The sequence below is a fragment of the Piliocolobus tephrosceles genome, chromosome 3 (assembly GCF_002776525.5).
Source record: "Piliocolobus tephrosceles isolate RC106 chromosome 3, ASM277652v3, whole genome shotgun sequence".
In the NCBI taxonomy this organism is placed as follows: domain Eukaryota; kingdom Metazoa; phylum Chordata; class Mammalia; order Primates; family Cercopithecidae; genus Piliocolobus; species Piliocolobus tephrosceles.
The window spans coordinates 146,996,475-147,018,077 of NC_045436.1; the positions used below are offsets into that span (position 1 = coordinate 146,996,475).

Consider the following 21,603-nt stretch of genomic DNA (forward strand, 5'->3'; position numbering starts at 1 on the left):
TTTATTTATTTATTTATTTATTTATTTATTTATTTATTTATTTATTTTTTGAGACGGAGTCTCGCTCTGTCGCCCAGGCTGGAGTGCAGTGGCCGGATCTCAGCTCACTGCAAGCTCCGCCTCACGGGTTTACGCCATTCTCCTGCCTCAGCCTCCCGAGTAGCTGGGACTACAGGCGCCCGCCACCTCGCCCAGCTAGTTTTTTGTATTTTTTGGTAGATACGGGGTTTCACCGTGTTAGCCAGGATAGTCTCGATCTCCTGACCTCGTGATCCGCCCGTCTCGGCCTCCCAAAGTGCTGGGATTACAGGCTTGAGCCACCGCGCCCGGCCAGAATGTGATTTATTTAAGTTGGTGTATAGTAACTTTTTAATTTCATAGACATATGTCTTGGGTGGATACAGGCTTGTTGGCTGAAAGATTAACATTCCTGTCTACCACAAGTGAACCACCTTAGTTCCTTTTGAGCTGGAGGACTCTGCTTTAAGATGTCTAGTTTGTTGTTTTTCCTTATCTTTGTCAGGGAATATGAGTAGAGAAAGGACAGTATATTGCATATAACATATCTAATTATCAAACTTTCCTTATTTTCCTATTATTATTATTATTACTAGTTTTTAATTTTTTGAGACAGAGTCTAGCTCTGTCCCTCAGTTTGGAGTGCAGTGGTGTGATCTCGGCTCACCGCAACTTCTGCCTCCTGGGTTCAAGCGATTCTCCTGCCTCAACCTCCTGAGTAGCTGGGACCTGCTACCACGCCCACTTATTTTTATATTTTTAATAGAGACGGAGTTTCACCATATTGGCCAGGCTGGTTTTGAACTCCTAACCTCAAGTGATTTTCCCACCTCAGCCTCCCAAAGTGCTGGGATTATAAGTGTGAGCCACTGTGCCCAGCCGTATTCTCACGTTGACTTTATGCAAAGGTTATTGTTTAAGAGTTCCTTAAAGGATATGTTAATAGGTATCAGCATAATAAATTTGTTTTCAATTAGAACTGTATTAGGATTTTTTAAGTTGTGCAGACACCTAGCCTGTATTAGCTTTTGCAAAAGGAAAAATGTTGGCTCACATAACTAAACTATCGGCAGGGAGGATCTGGTCTAGGAACTACTGGATCCACAGACTACAAAGCTTTGAGGACCCCTTCAGTTTCTGTCTCTCAGTTTCTCCTAGTTAGCCTCATTCATTCCCACTGTAGACCATCCTTTTTTACACACAGGACACAGGATTGCCAGCATTCCAAGATTTTAATGTCCCTAGCTCTGTCACCTAAATGGCAAGATAGTCCACTCAGGTTATTCTGGTTAGAGAAATCTAGGGAATGATTTTGATTACATAACCATAGCATAGTTATAAAAACCAGGAAATTAACATCGATGCCATATAGTTAACTACTCTCTACATATTATTCAAACCTTACATTTTCCCCTGTAGTTCTTCTTCTGTTCCAGGGCCCCACACTGCATTTAGTTGTGTTGTCTTAGTCTTCTCCAGTCGATGACATTTCTTCAGTCTTTCCTTGTCTTCTTACAACCTTGACACTTTTAAAATGAGTACTGGCCAGTTTTGTGGAATGTGTCTCAGTTTGGATCTGTGATGTTTTCTCATGATTAGATTGAGGTTATGCCTTTTTTTCTAAGAACACCATAGATGTGATCTTGTGTCCTCAGTGCATCTTCTCATAGGTACAGGATGTCAATATGTCTTATTTTTAGTGAGGATAACCTTGATTATTTGGTTAAGATGATTCAGCATCCCACTGAAACTACTGCTGGGTTTCTTCACTAGTAAACTGACTATTATTTCCTTTGTAATTGATAACTATCTTGGCAGGAGAGGGACGTACTTTAAAACTATGCTTATATACTTCTTGTTCTTAAACATTCATCCACTAATTTTAGCATCCGCTGCTACAGAGACAATAATTTTTTTTTAATTGAGATATTACATACTATAAAATCCACCCTTACAAAGCATACAAATCAGTGGTTTTTAGTATATTAACAGAGTATGCAACCATCAGCACTGTGTAATTCCAGAACATTTTCATCACACCAAAAAGAAACCCTGTACCCATTAGCAGTCACTCATTCTATCCACCCCCTGGCAATCACGGCTCGGCTTTGTCTCTATGGATTTTCCTATTCTGGACATTTCATGTGTAAATGGAGACATTAGAAAATATGGCATTTTGTGTCTGGCTTCTTTCAATTAGCATAGCGGTTTAAAGGTTGACCTGGGTTGTAGCATGTATCAGTACTTCACTCCTTGTTATGGGTAAATAATATTTCATGGTGTGGAGACACCTTATTTTGTTTCTTTTTCAGTTGATGGGCATTTGGATTGTTTCCATCTTTTAGCTATAATATGGTTGTGAACAACATTTGTGTACAAGTTTTTGTAGAGGCATTAACTTTTAATTAGGAAACTTTGAAACAAAAGTCTCAACACTATACCTTTTTTTTTCAAACTAAAATTGGAGTACTTACTACTTTTAAAAACCAACATGTTCTCACTTTTAGAAATTGCGTTTGGTGGTTTCTGGTGTGTTTGTTAATTTTTATAGTTTAGAAGGTGGTGATTTCCACAAACAGGAAAGTCTGTCGTGACAAGACCAGCCCAGGTTGAATAGTCCACTTGGATATCTCTGATTGCTCTCTGTAGTATGTTTAGCAGGATAGAAATTCTGTATGTTTCATCAGGTTTCTTCTTTCCTCACTTTTCTGCTTTTTAAGATGAAGAAAGAGTCCAAACTGGAGAGAACACCCCAAAAAAAGGTCCAAGGCAAAAGAAAAATTAGTCCATCTAAAAAGGAATCGGAATCTAAAAAGAGCAAGCCGACTTCGAAAAGGGACAGTTTGGCAAAGACAATAAAAAAGGAAACAGATGTGTTTTGGAGAGGCCTGGATTTCAAGGAGCAGGTGGCCGAGGAAACAAGTGGTGACAGCAAGGCTAGGAATTTGGCTGAAGACAGCAGTGAAAACAAAGTGGAAAATTTGCTCTGGGTGGATAAATATAAGCCAGCCTCTCTCAAGACCATAATTGGACAGCAAGGTGACCAGAGCTGTGCCAACAAACTCCTACGCTGGCTCCGAAACTGGCACAAGAGTTCTTCTGAAGATAAAAAACACGGTGATTTTACAACCTCACTCATTTTTGTGTGTGTGTATATCAACATGTGATTGCTCAGTGGCGCATGTATGAGAAAATCTAATGGTTCATTCATCTGTCAGCAAGCATTTACTAAGAGCTTGATCTGAACCCAGGTGCAGTACTAGACCCTGCTGGTAGTGTTGTGAACAAAACAGTCCCTCTCAGGAGCTCACAGGCAGTGGGGGAGGCATATCTGAACCAGCAATTAAAATGTATTGTGCCAAGTACTGCTAGAGGGGTAAGTCCAGGGTGCTGTGAGGATGAAGATGTGTGGTCAGGGCCTGGGTGTGTGTGCTCCCATCCTGGAGGAAGGGATGGCTAAGCTAAGACTTGGAAACAAAGTAGGAGGTAGCTAGGCGAAGGGAGGGAGGGGTGAGTGTTGGGTAGGAAAGAGTATGTGTCCCAAGGTCTGAAGCCATGTGACAGCAAGACCCCTCAGTGGCAAGGGCACTAGGAAGAAATGTGTGAATAAATAACGGAGGCATGCGTGCAGGGCAGTCAGCCTAAAAACTCCCAGTAGCAAGCACAATTTGCTCTGGCAGGCCTGATAGGCCTGTGCTTCTGTAGTTTCTGTCCTTGTTTGTGATGTATTTGTTGTGGAGAGTGAAAAGCTCCAGTATGTATTTAATGTCCACAGTATTTCTTAACGGAGGTTTGAGATCACAAATGTTTTAGTAGTGTTTTCAGCATAGACCACTGATGACTAGATGCCGATCACCGTTGCTGATGATGCCTGTTTGTTTAAACAGATAATATATTGTAATGATATAGGACTCAATTTAAGTTAAATCATTTTTTCATTCTGAAACTTCATAAAATCTCCCTTAAAAGAGAGACAGGCATTTCATGTGCCCAGAGAAGACTTTTTTTTTTTTTTTTTTTGAGGCAGTCTGGCTCTATTGCCCAGGCTGGAGTGCAGTGGCGCGATCTAGGCTCACTGCAACCTCTGCCTCTTGGGTTCAGGAGGCTGAGTAGCTGGGGCTACAGGTACACACCACCATGTCCAGCTAATTTTCTGTATTTTTAGTAGAGATGGGGTTTCACCATGCTGGCCAGGCTGGTCTCGAACCCCTGATCTTGTGATCCACCCGCCTCTGCCTCCCCAAATGCTGAGATTGTAGGCATGAGCCACCGCGCCTGGCCAAAAAGACTGTTTTAAAGCTTCAGGTGAACTGTAGTCCCTGTCTCCATGCCTGCTGGCAGTAGGTTTAAAACCATTGTGTCTGTCAGTTATTGAGTATGAGTTGAGCCTGATGTATGTGCCAGGTGCTCATGTGGTGAGGGGAGGAAGAGTGCTAGTCTAGTGTTGAGGGGCACAAGATAGTTGCAGACACAGCATCTTCAAGTCATTTTTTTTTCTTGTGACCATGTAGCTACTATGCTTGTTAACATTTAGTGAAGCATGCATGGCTCTGTGCTCAGCCGTTCTGTCTTCACAACATCCTTAGTAGCAACTTTACTGTTCTCCTTGTCTAACAAAGGAGGAGGCAGTCACAGAGGGGCTAAGTCACTTTTAAAGTACCCATGGCTGGTGAGAGGTGGCACGAGGATGGATGGAGTCGGGATCGAGCCCCGGCAGCGTGCTCCATGGCCTGTGCGTTCACAGGAGAGGAAACTCATACAATTATTCTTTCAAATCAAGAGTTTTAAAGTGAGTTAGTTTTAGTTTTTTATTTTGGGTGGGAGTGAGCTAGGAAGTAGAATTTCACTGAATACTCTGGAAACTTGTTTATGTTTTGTAGAAAATATTCTGCAAATTTAGAACTAAACTGGAGGATGGCTGTCTATGCGAAGTTTAGGCACAACTATCCCTGCCATGCCTGAATTTCTGTTAGGTGATATAGGTTAACACTCTGGAACTTCTTTTTTCCTAGCAGCAAAGTTTGGTAAATTTTCCGGCAAAGATGATGGCTCTAGTTTTAAAGCAGCGTTGCTGTCAGGCCCTCCTGGTGTTGGCAAAACCACCACAGCTTCCCTGGTGTGTCAGGTGGGTGCTTTGTCGCAGTGTGGATGGACAGATAACCTCGAGTGGTCATGGCTAGGAGATAAAAGTGTGTACCCACATGTGTGCCTGTGTGTGTGTGTGTGTGTGTGTGTGTGTGTGTGGTGTCTATATGTAAACTGTGTTTATTTTTCTAAAATAAAACCTTTAGAACCTGTTTTGGTTCTGGTGATGTTTGTAATTTTAATCCTTTTAAAATATTGGTAATTAAAGTAATAGGCAATACTTACCTATGAGCGAGGCAGCGTGCCAAGCACGTGGGTGTATTATAGATAACAAAAACATGTATTCTAGACTCTGAAAGATGCAAATATCTTAATGCCCTTGCATCATTCTGTGTACTGAATAATTATCTGTACTGTCATCCTCCACACGTGTGAAATGAAATAGGCTTAGGGAGGACGGTGGAGGCCCAGTTTTCACCCAGGGAGCGCGACTCAGGGTTCTACTCTGCAGCACTGTGTGGTCCTGCCTTTGTTCCTGTTGTCTCTATTGCTGCTGAATCCCTGTAGACAACGGGAGAACTTGACTTGCTTAGGCGCTAGAGCAAATCAGAGTTCATGTGTTGGTATCAGAATGATGAAATACCAGATTAGAAATTTATTGCTGGATTTCTCAATCCTCTGCTGCATAAGCTTGTGGTTTCTTTTGGTATTTGTTGTATGCATCTGTATAAAATTTAAATAAAAATTTATCTGTTTTCACTGTATTTATAAACATTAATGAAAAAGTAAAACAATATTTTTTCCCTAGTCCCTACAGTTGTGAACACAACTCTTTTTCTCCTTTTATTATTATCATTATATTTTTTACAAGTTAAGGCATAAGCTGATCAGTTTTGGGAAATGAATCAGAATAACTTGAATTTTCCTGATTTCAGAGGAAAATTGTTTATTGGGATAGCGTCATGACAAAGAATGATTTAACTTTATAACTTATCTTAGGATTACTTTTTGGTATCTTATTTTATTTTTTTGTTTTGGGACACAGTTTTACTCTGCCGCCCAGGCTGGAGTGCAGTGGCACGATCTCGGTTCGGTGTAACTTCTGCCTCCCAGGTTCAACTGATTCTCGTGCCTCAGCCTCCCGAGTAGCTGAGACTACAGGCACACGCCACCACACCCAGCTAATGTTTTGTATTTGTAGTCGAGATGGGGTTTTACCATGTTGGCCAGGCTGGTCTCAAACTCCTGACAACAAGTGATCCATCCGCTTTGGCCTCCCAAAAGTGCTGGGATTGCAGGTGTGAGCCAACGCACCTGGCCGGTATCTTACAATAGATTAATTCTGTGTCTGATATTATTGTTGGGATTATTATATTTAATTCTTTTTTTAGGACTTTAAGAAGTCAATTTAGTAAAATTGCTTGTTTGAATATACTCTTCCAGATTAGTGATTTGTCAGCTGAAGTTTTGAGACCAAATTTATTAGTATTTATATGTGTATGTTATATGTATGTATATGATATTCTAAAAATGTCTAATATTGTAACGCATACTATAGTTAATCTCATTGTCTGTTAGTATCATACTTTATATTTTTACCTATGGTTTTTTATGTGATGTTTGTACCTTCTGTCTTTCTTAACTGGCCTTTCTTGGCGGGGGTGGTGGAGTTAATTCGTATTGTGCCATCAGTGGTTTCCAATATTTTGATTAGGAATTGGGATACAGCTACGTGGAACTGAATGCAAGTGACACCCGGAGTAAGAGCAGTTTGAAGGCGATTGTTGCTGAGTCACTGAACAATACCAGCATCAAAGGCTTTTATTCAAGTATGTGGCTTTTTGAACTGCTGTTGTTGTTATATGAGAAAAATATGTTCATTTCAACGTTCAGTAACCAGTGTTGAACACAGGTTGTGTGCCAAACACCCTACTAAATTCTGGGGCTAACGAGAGAATAAGAAAGTCCTCTGACATCATTCTTATGGGGTAGACCTTTCGTAGGTCTTAGAGGTTTCTGAGAATGTGATAAAAATGTGTACATGCACATATTTATGCATTTTTCATATGATTTTAGAGGATTCACAGGTGAATCCTGTAAAGAGAGAAAGAAAATAAAAGAACTGTGTGTAATACAGTGTGACTTACTACTTCATTACCTTATTAACCTCACTCTGTGTATGTGTGTAATAAGGTATGTAATACACAGTGAGGTAATAAGGCCAGCAGATGAAGAAGTAATTATGCTTGGGGCATTGAGTAAAGGGGTGATAATTGTTTTGAAAGACCTCAAAGAATGAGAAAGAAAACCATTTGGAGGTGGAAGAGGTCATTGCAGGCAAAGGTAGTAGAAGAGAAGACAGTGTGCAAATGCCCACTGTGTTTCAGGTTGTAGCTAGCGGTCCTCTTTGCCAAAGTTCATGGAAAATAAGATGCTCAGGTTAAGGACCGCACAGTGCCTGTTTAGATTCATCTATGGTGTGTTGTTTTGTCACCTGAATTTTTGGTGCCTTCACGTTGTTCAAAAGAATTTGCTCAGGAAATGTCACTCTTAGACATGGCTGTTGGGAGGGTGGATTGGTACTACTCTGGAGAGCAGTCCGGCAATATTTCTCAAATTACACATACCTGTTAGGCCAGAAATTCCAATTGCTGGAATTTAGCTATTATTTTACTTATATATGTGCAAACTGGCATATATATGCCATATAGATAAGGATAGTCATTTAGTATGACATAATAGAAAAAAGCTTGGAAGCATTCTATATATTTCATTAATGGTGATTAAGTAAAGTGTGATACAAGTGTAGGATGGAATATTAAATTGCCTTAAAAAATGAAGTGTTCTATATCTTTATTCAAATGAAGTGTTCTATATCTCCAAAGAATGAATCACCAAAATACATAAAATGACAAAACTAGCCGGGCATGTTGGTTCACGCCTGTAATGCCAGCACTTTGGGAGGCCGAGGCGGACGGATCACCTGAGGTCAGGAGTTCAAGATCAGCCTGGTCAACATGGTGAAAACCATGTCTCTACTAAAAATACAGAAATAAGCCGGGTGTGTTGGCATGCGCCTGTAATCTCAGCTACTCGGGAGGCTGAGGCAAGAGAATCGCTTGAACCCTGGAGGCGGAGGTTGCAGTGAGCCAATATCGCGCCATTGCACTCCAGCTTGGGCAACGAGTGGAACTCCATCTCAAAAAACAAAACAAAACAAAACAAAAAACTCAATTGTATATTTTTATGCACATATGTGTAGAATATCTTTTAAAGGACGTGTAAGAGACTGTTGTTTGTCTCTGGGAAGGGAATTGGGGTCTGCAGGGGAAGGGGTGGCAGGGAGAGTTTCTCTTTGCTGCATATTCTTTTTTTTTTCTTTAGCAACACTCTGTAGCCCAGTGCTGCATATTCTTGTAGCTTTTGAAGTTTAATATCTGTTACATAATTTTCTACAGAGCAGCAGTTTTTGAGCAATTGTTATTTTGTTTTTGTCTCATCCCATTGCTCCTCAACCTGGGTCAGATGGAGCAGCCTCTTCAGTAAGCACGAAACATGCTCTCATCATGGATGAAGTAGATGGCATGGCAGGCAATGAGGATAGGGGAGGAATTCAGGTAATTCAAGTGCTGCATTTTTGCAGTTTCACTATTGATAATTTAGATTTTTAAAACATTGTCATTCTCTCATGGCAGTCAGGGCATGTTGCTGAGGAGATTTTTAGAACCTAAATTACCTTGTGTGGTATTTGTCATTTTAAAAATAATTATTCTTGTGTTGCAAACTTGCCTTTCAGGAATTAATTGGCCTGATAAAACATACTAAAATTCCCATTATTTGTATGTGCAATGATAGAAATCATCCCAAGATTCGCTCTCTGGTTCATTATTGTTTTGATCTTCGTTTTCAAAGACCTCGGGTTGAACAGATTAAGGTATGATGATTGAAATTTTTTTCCCATCACACTAGCCTATTTATTTAAGGGTCAATTTTTAAAAGTACCTGATAAATATTTTTAAAATATCTGATTATATGAGTTAAAATCATTGAGGACTCCTCCCTTGTCAATTTCAGGGTGCTATGATGTCTATTGCATTTAAAGAAGGTTTAAAGATTCCCCCTCCAGCAATGAATGAAATAATTTTGGGAGCCAATCAAGATATCAGACAGGTAAATTAAATATATATTATGTAACAGTTGTTGATTATTTTTAGGTAATGCTTCCAATCTTGTAAGGGTGGGGAGCAACAGGATTTTCCTATCTTGACGTTGTCTTATTTGTGATTCTTTTAGGTTTTACATAATCTGAGTATGTGGTGTGCACGAAGTAAAGCATTAACCTATGACCAGGCCAAAGCTGATTCTCTCAGAGCCAAAAAGGATATCAAAATGGTAAAATAAATTTCCATGTCTTAGTTACCTTCTTAAGTCAAAACACTTCTTGTTCTGTAGGTAGCTTGATAGAAATAGTTATTATAGTTCCTTGATATGCCTGTGAAATCCAGGGATATATAGTAAGAAGTACAGACAGCTGCTAAAAGTGTTTCTAATTCAAATGAATTTTTTCTCAAAGATTGTCAGTGTCTATTATAAATTTTGAGAAAGGGATAAATGTTAAATTATACTCATGCTTCAGCAATTATAAAATGGCTTTTCCAGAGTTCCTTATATTTGACTTTCATGTTTGGAGTGGTTTTGCACTGTTAAGAATAATCCATGTCAAATGGTTTAGTTTAATAACCTCTCTGAAAATAGAGGTATGTGTCAGTTACCTCTGTGTTGTATTTTACATAGTTGCTAATCAGAATTTATAGTCAGAGCAATGATTAAGCAGGTTCTAAAAAAGTTAATACACTTTCTTATTTATTTAAATTTTCAAAATTTTTGGTAGAGACAAGGTCTCGCTGTGTTTCCCTGACTGGTCTTGAATTCCTGGCCTCAAGCGATCCTCCTGCTGTGGCCCCCAAGGTGCCGGGATTACAGGTGTGAGCCACCACGTCTGGCCTATACGCTTTATTTTTTAGAGCAGTTTAGGCTCAGGAGTTTGAGACCAGCCTGGCCAACATGGTGATCCACACCCGGCCTATGGATTCAAAATTGAGTGGAAGGTACAGAGAGTTCTCATATACTTGATGTCCCCCTCACACGCACAGCCTCTCCCACTGCCAGCATCCCCTACCACAGTGGTATATCTGTTATAATCGATGAACCTACAGTGATACCTCATTATCACCCAGAGTCCATAGTTCACATTAGCATTCCCTCTTGGTGGTGTACATTGTATGGTTTTGACAAATGTATAATGACATGTATTCACCATTATAGTATCATGCAGAATAGTTTCACTGTCCTGAAAATCCTCTGTGCTCTACCTGTTCATTCTTCCTTTCCTCTCTCCTCCCTACAACCCCTGGCAACCACTGATCATTTTACTGTGTTTATAGTTTTGCCTTTTCCAGAATGTGGTATAGTTGGAATCACGTAGTATGTGGACTTTTCCAATTGGCTTCTTCCACTCAGTAGTAGCATAGAAGGTTCTTCCATGCCTTTTTTGTTTTTTTTTTTTTTGAGTCGGAGTCTTTCTTCGTCACCCAGGCTGGAGTACAATGGTGTGATCTTGGCTCACTGTAGCCTCCGCCTCCCGGGTTCATGTGATTCTCTTGTCTCAGGCTCCTGAGTAGCCGGGATTTGTACAGGCACCTGCTACCACACCTGGCCAATTTTTTATTTTTAGTAGACACGAGGTTTTACTATGTTGGCCAGGCTGGTCTCGAACTCCTGACCTCAAGTGATCTGCCCACCTCAGCCTCCCAAAGTGCTGGGATTACAGGGGTGAGCCACCATGCCCAGCCCCCCCATGTCTTCTTATGGCTTGATAGCTCACTTCTTTTTATTGTTGAATAATATTACATTGTGTGAATGTACCACAGTTAAATTGTTTATTCACCTACTAAAAGGACATCTTGGTTGCTCCCAGCTTTTGGTAATTATAAATAAAACTGCTCATAAACATCCATGTGCAGGTTTTTGTGTGAACGTAGTTTTTAATTCACTTGGGTGAATACCAAGAAGCGTGGTTGCTGGATTGTATGGTAAGAGTATGTTTAATTTTGTAAGAAACTACCAAACGGTACAGTTTTGCATTCCCACCAGCAATGAATGGAGTTCCTTTTGTTCCGTATCCTCGTTAGCATTTGGTGATGTTAATGTTTTGAATTTTGGCCATTCTAACAGGTGTGTCCCTCTTTTTTTTCAGGGCCCATTTGATGTTGCCCGGAAAGTGTTTGCAGCTGGAGAGGAGACTGCTCACATGTCACTTATGGACAAGTCAGATCTCTTTTTTCATGATTATTCAATAGCACCCCTCTTTGTCCAGGAAAATTACATACATGTGAAGCCTGTAGCAGCAGGGTGAGTGTCCAGAGCTGGTGAGAGGCATGGTTAATATCCTCCCAGCACCGTGAAGGAGGGACCTGGGGTGTGGAGAGTGAGGTAATCCAGACTGATTCTTTCCTGCAGGGGTGACATGAAAAAGCACTTGATGCTTTTAAGCAGAGCAGCAGACAGCATATGTGATGGTGACTTAGTGGACAGCCAGATCCGGAGTAAGCAAAACTGGAGTCTTCTGCCTACGCAGGTGAGCAGAGAGCTCTCCCTAAAGTGCAGACTCTGCTTTACTGAAAAGAGAACTAAATAGCTTTTAGCTCCTGTACTTATTTTATTTTATTTTGTTTACTTTATTTTTGAGATCGAGTCTTGTTCTGTCGCCCAGGCTGGAGTGCAGTGGTGTGATCTTGGCTCACTGCAAGCTCTGCCTCCTGGGTTCAAGAGATTCTCCTTCCTCAGCCTCCTGAGTAGCTGGGACTACAGGTGCCCATCACCATACCCAGCTAATCCTGTAGTTATTTTAAATACCAGATAAATGTTATGGCTCTTGTGGCAAAAATACAGTCTGTTACAGATTATAATACTCTGTGGTAACTCTTGTCTGTTTCTTAACCTGGCCTTATGCTTCTTTTTTCTTTCTTTTTCTTTTTCTTTTTTTGAGACAGAGTCTTGCTCTGTTGCCCAGGCTGGAGTGCAGGTGTGTGATCTCGGCTCACTACAAGCTCCACCTCGTGGGTTCATGCCATTCTCGTGCGTCAGCCTCCTGAGGAGCTGGGACTACAGGCGGCCGCCACCACGCCCAGCTAATTTTTTGTATTTTTGGTATCGACGGGCTTTCACCGTGTTAGCCAGGATGGTCTCGATCTCCTGACTTCGTGATCCGCCCGCCTCGGCCTCCCAAAGTGCTGGGATTACAGGCATGAGCCACTGCGCTCAGCCCAATCTGGCCTTATTTATCTATATTTCAAAAAATTTTTAATGTAAATGGATACATAGAAATAGGAATGTTAGATTTTGGTTGTAAGATGTGAATCAAAAGTTTCATTTGCTGTGTTTTAACTTAAGAATCCTTGTTTTTTTATTTTTGGTCATTCTTGGCTCTCTCAGGTGGTCACTGAGTAGCGGCTCCTAGAAGCAGTGCAGCTAGGGCAGGCCAGTAGCCGTGTCTCTGATGCATTCATTCAGATTTTCGTCTTCCTTGCTAAAAAAGCAGTTTTGTATTGGGTACTGTATTTAGGTTGAGATCTTTAACTCAAAACAGAATTTGGTAGACATTTGTAATTAAGAGAGTTATTTGTTCTTTTTGACTTTTGTATAGTTATACAGGATTATTGGCCCGAGTAATAAAATAAACAAGGCACTTCCAGAAGGCCTAATGCTTCTCTTGATTCTACCCACACATTGCTTGAAAACAAGAAACAAAATTTCATTCTGGAGACACAGAACTTTTTATTTTTATTTTTGAGACAAGGTCTCACTCTGTCACCCAGACTGCAGTGCAGTGGTGTGATCACGGCTCACTGCGGCCTTGACCTCCTGGGCTCAGACGATCCTCCCGCCTCAGCCCTGCAAGTAGCTGGAACTATAGGTGTGCGCCACCATGCCAACTAATTTTTGTATTTTTGTAGAGGCGGGGTTTCACCATGTTGGCTGAGCTGGTCTTGAACTCCTGGGCGCAAGTTGTCTGCCCATCTCCCAGAGTGCTGGGGTTACGGCATGAGCCACTGCACCTGGCCCAGAATCGTTTCTTTTATATTTTATGTGTTTAGTTTTGTTTACTTAATAATTGTACCTCAAAGGCATAATGTTTTAACACAGGAAAACCTTAATGTACAAAAATACTTCCAAAAGTGTTCTCATAACAAAAAGTGAGAGAAAATCTCCAGGTCTAGCAGCGGGAGAATGATGATGATGAATCCTCTTAAGGAAGTAATTACAGCCTTTAAAACTATTTGCAAAGATTGTCTAATAGGAAAAAGTGCTTGTGAGGGAATTACTAGAATAAGCAGTATACAAAATTTATGTAGACTATAATTCCAGTCTTTAAGAAAGTGAAAACACTGGACATAGAAGACATCTAAGGATACATTTTAAAAAAAATTTTCCCAAGTGCCAGTTTAATGGACTCTAATCATTAGTCTTTCTATGCTTTAATCTACCTATGCTGTCAATCATTTATGTTAAAAACCATCATATCCCTCTCAAGTAATTATTTGCTGTGACGTTGTGAGGTAACTGGTATGTTGAGATTAGTTGCTTGAGGAGGCTGAGTTGGCGAGATGATCTCCCTGTGAGCCATAACACGTCGGATCAAGGTGTGTACCACAGTCTGTTGTTTTCTCTGGGAGAAGTTTCCCGTACCAACAGATCAGAGTTAGAGAAAGCATCGGACTGGCCTGTAGGTAGGTATTTGGGACAGTGTTGCTTTATCTTCCATAGACTGTTTGGAAGCCAATGACTGTTAAAGAAGTAACTTTGTACTGAACATAAATTCTGGACTGCAATTGATTTTTTTCAGGCCATTTATGCCAGTGTTCTTCCTGGAGAGTTGATGAGAGGGTTCATGACCCAGTTTCCCACCTTCCCGAGCTGGCTGGGGAAGCACTCGTCTACAGGCAAACACGATCGTATTGTTCAGGACCTGGCCTTGCATATGAGTCTCAGGTAGGTGGGATTACTCTGTTTCGGGTATTTTAATCGATTTGATGTATTTGGCCTTTATCCAGTAACAATCATGTGAGTCAAAAGATTTGTGTTTTAGTTTTTATTTTATTGCTAACTAGATGAATGATCCTAGATAAGTTCCTTATATTTTACGGGCCTGAGTGTTATCATCTATAATCAGTATAACACTTGTTTTACCACTTAAAAGGATACTTTGGAGAATAAAATGGTAGATGTCATAATTTAAAATTTTAAAGACTGCATAAGTCTGAGATGGCACTGTTACTGTTATTATGCCTATTACTAGTGGGAATAGCTTCCCAGCTTCAGAATAATTAGTCGGAAAATAATTGAACTATTTAAAGAAACAAACTGTTTTTTTACCAATTTTCTCTAGTAGTAAACTGACCTAGTCATGTGGGATTGGAAATAACAGTTTAGCATGCAATAGGAGGAGGCTGCTCACATCACTGAAAACGAATGTGCTTGGAAAAGTTTAAGGAAGTTCAAAAATACTTGCATTTGGTACAATTTTGTTGAACTTTAGAAACTTGGAAAATGTGCATACACACAAATATTATGGATTCTTCTTCTTCTTTTTTTTTTTTTTTGAGACGGAGTCTCGCTTTGCCGCCCAGGCTGGAGTGCGATGGTCGGATCTGAGCTCACTGCAAGCTCCGCCTCCTGGGTCTGCGCCATTCTCCTGCCTCAGCCTCCCGAGTAGCTGGGACTACAGGTGCCCACCACGTCGCCCGGGTAGTTTTTTGTATTTTTTAGTAGAGACGGGGTTTCACCGTGTTAGCCAGGATGGTCTCGATCTCCTGACCTCGTGATCCGCCCGTCTCGGCCTCCCAAAGTGCTGGGATTACAGGCTTGAGCCACCGTGCCCGGCCTCTTCTTCTTTTTTGAGACAGGGTCACACTCTGTCACCCAGGCTGGAATGTAGTAATGCGATCTCTGCATTATAGTGAATTCACAATTTTTAAAGTAAATTAAGACCTCCCTACTTTTTAACCCAGATCAAGTCACTGAACTTTTTTGTAGGTCTGTTTCTCTTCTTTAAAAAATGCGAGTGTGATCTTATTATTGGTTTGTAACCTTTTTGGGGTCATAGGTGCTTTTGAGAATCTGAATGCTTTGATTTTTATGCCCCCGACAATGCACAGATCCACAAAGAAAACACTTTTACGGGAATTACAGATGCTTGAGGTTAAGAACGCTTGGTTTAGGTACATTAAATGGCATCTTTGACTTTTCTGTGAGTCTACTAGAAAATGATGATACCGTAAACATTGTAGGAGAACAATTTTGGAAATGGTTTCATGATTTTTGGGGGTAGTATGGTTTAGGGACTCACACTACTTCCTTTAAGTTCTAGCGTGCTTAATTATGGAAGACAATGTAGAGGAAATGGATGAAATTGAAATAGGAGAGTTTTAAATACTCTGTCTAGGTAATAGTTGCGAGGGTGAGTCTAGATTTCTGATCAGGAGAAAAGCTGTGGCTTCTTGTGGTTCACACGTTCAGTTCCTTGAAGGGAGGAGCAGGACCCATAGATAATTTGTAAAGAATCATTTCTTTCTGCTTCTGATGCTGGTTCTGATACCAACAGCTTTTGAGGTTGCTTGTTTAAAATATGTATACAGACTGGGCGTGGTGGCTCACGTCTGTAATCCCAGCACTTTGGGAGGCCAAGGCGGGCGGATCACCTGTCAGGAGTTTGAGACCAGCCTGGGTAACATGGTGAAACCCTTTCTCTACTAAAAATACAAAAAAAAGTAGCTGGGTGTGGTGGCTGGTGCCTGTAATCCCAGCTACTCGGGAGGCTAAAGGCAGGAGAGCCTCCTGAACCTGGAAGGCGGAGGTTGCAGTGAGCTGAAATTGTGCCACTGCACTCCAGTCTGGGCAACAAGAGCAAGACTTCGTCTGAAAATAAATTAAAAGAAAAAAAATATGTATGCATATAATTGCCTGGTTTGAAGATAGAGGCAGCTGGGTTGGAAAGATTTAGGATGGTGGCATTTGAAATATTATTTTGTTCAGTAGCTTTCTGTCTTTAAGAAGTGACAACATTTAAGAGAGAAAGACAGTCATTTTATGATAACATTCTAGTTCTCAGCAGACCAGAGACTGTTTCCCTAAACCTTCCTCTGGCCAGTGTGGTTCACTTTTTGATTTTGTGGGAACACTCTGCAATTTTCTTAGATTTGGGGAAAAACCAGTTCTAGAACTGAAGATTTCAGAGTAGCAGTTAGGAAATGGTGAGGGAAACATTCATATATGATTTTGTATGTTATAATCAGAGACCAAAAGGTGTTATACACATTCACACACTTGAGATAGGGAATTTCATTGCCTTCTACTGATGCTTTTAATATTTTGGAACTTGGAACGAGTCATATTTATGAACGTAAAGAAACATCCTGTTGCCTGGGCCTTAAGAGTAGGGTAGAATCCACATTTGTTTTTCAGTCACTGATGTGGGTAAGTAGAAAACTTCCTTTGGGCATGTGATGTGTACCCATTACCCTCATGCTGTGGTGCTGGGCTTTCCAAACTACACCAGCTGGCTGTCAAGTAGTAGGCGTTCCATTCAGCATTATTGAAATTGGATTGAACTCTACCTGATTAACTCAGTGCTGGTATGCACAGTATGACTTGAGTTGATACTCTGCTGTTGACTATGTCTTTTTTGTTGTGGTTTCAGAACTTACTCCAGCAAAAGGACTGTAAACATGGATTATCTGTCACATCTAAGGGATGCACTTGTACAGCCCTTGACCTCACAAGGAGTCGACGGGGTACAGGATGTTGTTGCACTTATGGACACATATTATTTGATGAAAGAAGACTTTGAGAATATCATGGAAATTAGCAGCTGGGGTGGCAAACCTAGTCCCTTTTCAAAGCTGGATCCCAAGGTAAATCATGTCACTCACTGGTTCTCCATCACTTTCTAATACCAGGTTTGTACTGACAGTCCTTCAGAGGTGTTTTAGGTGCTTTATAAAAAGATTTACTTCTTTTTCCCCTTAAATGCTTGTTGCTTCTTATGACCTATATTTTCCATAGATACTATTTGAATGCAGTATTAAGAGTAGACTTCTGGACTTGACTTTACAATTTGTATTTTTATATTTGCTTTATGCTCAGTAGAAAAACAAGAAGTGAAATTTGAGGAGCAAATATAAATATATTCTTTATAAAGGGTGAGAGGATGAGCCTAGGGAATTAAAAGTTGAGCTGTGAGCTCTGGTGGTAATGGGTCATAAAAATAAAATGTGTTTATTGGCTGAGGATTTGTATAAATTTTCTTTTTCTTAGCCTACCTAATCTGTGGATTCAGCATTTATTCCAGTTGGATAATCTTCCCTGTAATAATATATCCCCGCTTTTCTTATAATGAGCACAAAAAAACTAAAGTGAGACATCATGAATATGTAACATCCAGTACCCAACTCTTGCACCTGTGTAATGAATGCGTTTAGAAGACTCAGTCTCTCTAGTTTGCCCTCTCCAGAATTTTGACCCGACTTTATGGTTATCAGTAAATTCTCACAGCAGACATCCATTGTTAGAATTCATGGACTAATTCAGGAATTATGATTAGAAGCTTGAAGGTAAGGCTTTCAAGTTTCGTAGTATTTTGAAGTAACTACTATTATTATGGAAAAGGTATCTTGTGTTTTGTGGAAATTAAAGGCCAACTTATATCTTATGATGAGCTGCCCCCACTTTTTTTTTTTCTTTTTCTTCTCTTTTCTTTTTTTTTTGGAGACAGTCTCATTCCTTTGCTCAGGCTGAACGGCAGTGGTATGATCTCGGCTTACTGCAACCTCCACCTCTCAGGTTCAAGCGATTCTCCTGCCTCAGCCTCCCAAGTAGCTGGGATTACAGGTGTGCTCCATCACGCCTGGCCAAGTTTTGTATTTTTAGTAGAGACAGGGTTTCCCCGTGTTGGCCAGGCTGGTCTCGAACTCCTGGCCTTATGTGATCTGCCTGCTTTGGCCTCGCGAAGTGCTGGGATTACAGGCATGAGCCACAGCACCCAGCCAAGCCCCTTTTCGATTTACTGATTCACTGACTAACTTTGCTTACTACTTTGTAGAAATGTGGAGAATGCTGAATAGGTAAACGTGATGACTTGAAGTGACCTTTTGTTTGTTTGTTTGCCTAAAGTTCCCAAATACTTGTTTTTTTAGACAGAATCTCACTTCTGTCACCCAACTTGGAGTGCAATGGCGCGATCTCAGCTCAGTGCAACCTCCACCTCCTGGGTTCAAGACTCTTATGAGGAGGTGTGAGCCCGCCGGCCTTCAGTCTTTTTTGTCATGGGCTCTGTTAAGAATGTTATGAAAAATACGGAACTTATCCATAGAAAAATGCACATACTTAGATTTACATGTATATACATAAGTACTTTGCAGACAGTTGCAAGGGGCCCTCAGGGTCTCTTTAGGCTTCCAGAGTTTAAAATAATTGTTTGGGACTTAGATTTTTAAAAACTCCGTCTACTCCTTTCATGTAGGTGAAAGCAGCCTTCACAAGAGCTTACAATAAGGAAGCCCACCTTACTCCATATTCACTTCAAGCTATAAAGGCATCTAGACACAGCACAAGCCCATCCCTGGATTCGGAATACAATGAAGAGTTAAATGAAGATGACTCTCAATCTGATGAGAAAGACCAAGATGCTATAGAAACTGATGCCATGATCAAGGTAGTATTTTAAGCCACTGACAGGAGAACCTCAAAATAGATGATCTTTCCTTGCCTGGTGAATAATAGGGCCTTTTCAGCACATGGCAGAATAAATTGAAAATACTTCTAAGTTTTTCATCATGGTTGAGGGTGGAGAAGGTAGAGATTTCATTTTTATAAACAGTTTCTTATAGTAGTCGAAGAACCAAACGGCAAGAAAACAGGCCATGATTTTGATGGCCATATGTTCTGTTAGAAAAAGTACCATTTTTATTTATCTGGCCATTGGTATATGCTTTCAAGAAAAATGTTTTTAACAAAACAGTTTCTTCTGTTGTGTATGTTTTGCTATAGCCACTAAACTGCTTTGTAGAAGCTTCTCAGAGCAAAACATTCTTGTCTTTTGATGGGAAAGATGAAAGCCAACTGTGGCATCAGCCTGCTGTTTACAGCTGGTTGAGCCAAGGAACTTCGTCCGATCCTCCTCTGTCCTTGCTGGGTGTGGGTGTTTCTTGCCTTTCATTTCTGTTTTCTATATGCAGGAGTGGGAATAGTGGCCTTCTTCACTGTGGCTCATGTGGACCCTAAGGGGTGGTCTCTCTCTCCCTCTCTTCTGCTTTCACAAAATGACTGTGTTTACACCTCTAATCTGAAACTGAAAGAAGAGGAAATTCTTCATCTAAACATTACCCTATTTGTCAATTATCTCTTGCTTATTTTGTCTTTTCTAAGTATACCTCTGTTCTAAATCCAAGAAACTGCCTTACATGGGGAACAGATCTTAGTTCTAAATTCTAAATACCCTCTCAGTTTTTACTGCCAGCTTTTTAAAGGCTGTAAGTAGCGCAGTTGTTGCTTGAAAGTAAGCGCTTCATGGGTCACAGTAGTTCAAGCTTGATGTTTGCAGCCTCCCTTCTTTAATTAAGTTGCAGGTAAAGATTAGATTTGTTGTAGAGATGAACTTATTTCATTTACTCATAAACACAGCTATTAACTATTTTGTTATCTTCTCCCTCCCCCAACAGAAAAAGACAAAACCTTCAAAGCCTTCAAAACCAGAAAAAGATAAGGAGCCCAGAAAAGGAAAAGGAAAAAATTCGAAGAAATGAAACCATTTTTCACTAGCGACAGCCACTTTTTACTCTCCCTCCTGGCCAGTCCAGCTGGTCTAGAGAAAGCCTTGTTTTTTCCCAGAGCAACCATGTTTTAGCATAATGGGATGACCTGGTGTCCCATTATAAATAAAGGGTGGTATGGCTAGAAGGGTATGAGCAGTAGGCTTATGTACACCTCTTATAGAGGTTGATAGGACTGTTTGGGTCCTTTACTGTCCCTTGTCAATCTAGTTAGATGTGTTTTTGAATGACTGTAGAATTGGAACTAGAAACTACACCTGGGCCTTGGAGTCAGATTTTAGTTAATGATATTGAGCCTGGGAGCAGTAGTACTAAGGCATCTTTTGTAGGCTTAAGAATTTATCCTAATGGCCTTTATAGGACCAATGCTGATTTTTTTTTAAAGGTAGTTCCTATTGTGTGGTGAAATTTTGTAAATAAATGATTACACAAAATAGTCATCACCTAGAACTGGGTATTCTTTGTACATTGTCAGATATCTTTCAAAATATAAATTAGGAATAAAAATGTTCCACATGATATATGTACAAATTCTTCTTAAGATTGTCATCTTGTACAGCAAAATATTATGTTGGTATATTACTTCCTTATTAATTTGCAAATGATTGAATTAAAAAGCTCACTGTATTCCTTACTCACCTGTTGTGTGAAACATAACATTGGCAGTCGAGGAGTCAGAACTTGGGATTCCCAGCCTCACTCCCTCTGTGTGTGCTGACCACGTCTCTGCTGTGAATAGGATTTCAAGGAGAGGTCTGTTATGGGACTTTGCAGTGTGGGGGGGCTGCAGAAGATTCTCAGACATTCTTACCCTTCTGGAGTCTCAATCCATCAGGTTCAAACCAGTAGGAACCAGGCTGGGTCAGGCTCTTAAGTTCACTAGGGTGGGGGACAAAATGAACATTGGCTTTCATTCACTTTGCCCCTGGGAGATCTAGTCCTGTCCTGTGATGGCTTCCACAAACCCTGTTGGAAGTTTGGGTTATTCCTATAACCGAATGTATTGAGTGGCCCTGAGGCTGTGGACCTAGCCTAGAATTTAGATGTCTAGCTATTTTTTAATCTTGTTGGTAAATGCTCAGAGGTCTGTGCTACCTCTGTGAGGTATATACTAAAATGAATGTAAAATAAGGATCGTATCCCATGCTTTAAGGAACTGGTAGTCTTGTTTGGGTGATGAGACAAAGTTCTTGAGACATTTAAACTGTATTTACCAGTGTGAAAAATGTCCTTTTTGGAGATTAATTCATTATGGAAATAAAACATTGCCTAAGCCCTTGCCTGCTGAGTCATGACCCTGTCTTTGTTAAAGTCTGTCTTAAAACTTTTCTGGTTCGGGAAAGGTTTTCTCACCAGTAGGGTGAGGCTGGCTTTCCTATTCATGTTCCATTTCTATGCCTTTTGGATATGCAAGTCATGTCTCCCTAGTTCTTCTGCAGCCCCCAGGAGAGGGACTTGAATCTCTATGCAGCCAGGACGCGGCATAGTGTCCTTCACTTGTTCATTATGATTTTGTTTATAATTTTAAATGTTTTAAACACAAGATTGGGATAATATGTGTGTAAATAAATAGCATTTCTTTTAGAATTAGAAATTGTAAATATGCCCTTTA

The 21,603-nt window shown here is 40.4% G+C and overlaps 1 protein-coding gene across 2 annotated transcripts in view; it reads left to right on the top strand.

The window, feature by feature from the left end:
- The window catches only part of RFC1 (replication factor C subunit 1), an 83,422-nt gene extending 62,151 nt beyond the window's left edge, over positions 1 to 21,271 (top strand). The window contains exons 13-25 of one of the 2 annotated variants that reach the window (XM_023224534.1): positions 2,739 to 3,135; positions 5,031 to 5,143; positions 6,818 to 6,932; positions 8,629 to 8,720; positions 8,900 to 9,037; positions 9,178 to 9,273; positions 9,397 to 9,495; positions 11,360 to 11,514; positions 11,623 to 11,740; positions 14,009 to 14,154; positions 16,862 to 17,075; positions 18,683 to 18,874; positions 19,881 to 21,271. In XM_023224534.1, the coding sequence (XP_023080302.1) occupies positions 2,739 to 3,135; positions 5,031 to 5,143; positions 6,818 to 6,932; positions 8,629 to 8,720; positions 8,900 to 9,037; positions 9,178 to 9,273; positions 9,397 to 9,495; positions 11,360 to 11,514; positions 11,623 to 11,740; positions 14,009 to 14,154; positions 16,862 to 17,075; positions 18,683 to 18,874; positions 19,881 to 19,964 (1,959 nt within the window). In that variant the 3' untranslated portion in view covers positions 19,965 to 21,271. The remainder of the gene's footprint in view (positions 1 to 2,738; positions 3,136 to 5,030; positions 5,144 to 6,817; positions 6,933 to 8,628; positions 8,721 to 8,899; positions 9,038 to 9,177; positions 9,274 to 9,396; positions 9,496 to 11,359; positions 11,515 to 11,622; positions 11,741 to 14,008; positions 14,155 to 16,861; positions 17,076 to 18,682; positions 18,875 to 19,880) is intronic. The other variant, XM_023224535.2, reaches the window with a different exon arrangement.
- The last annotated feature ends 332 nt before the right edge of the window (positions 21,272 to 21,603 follow it).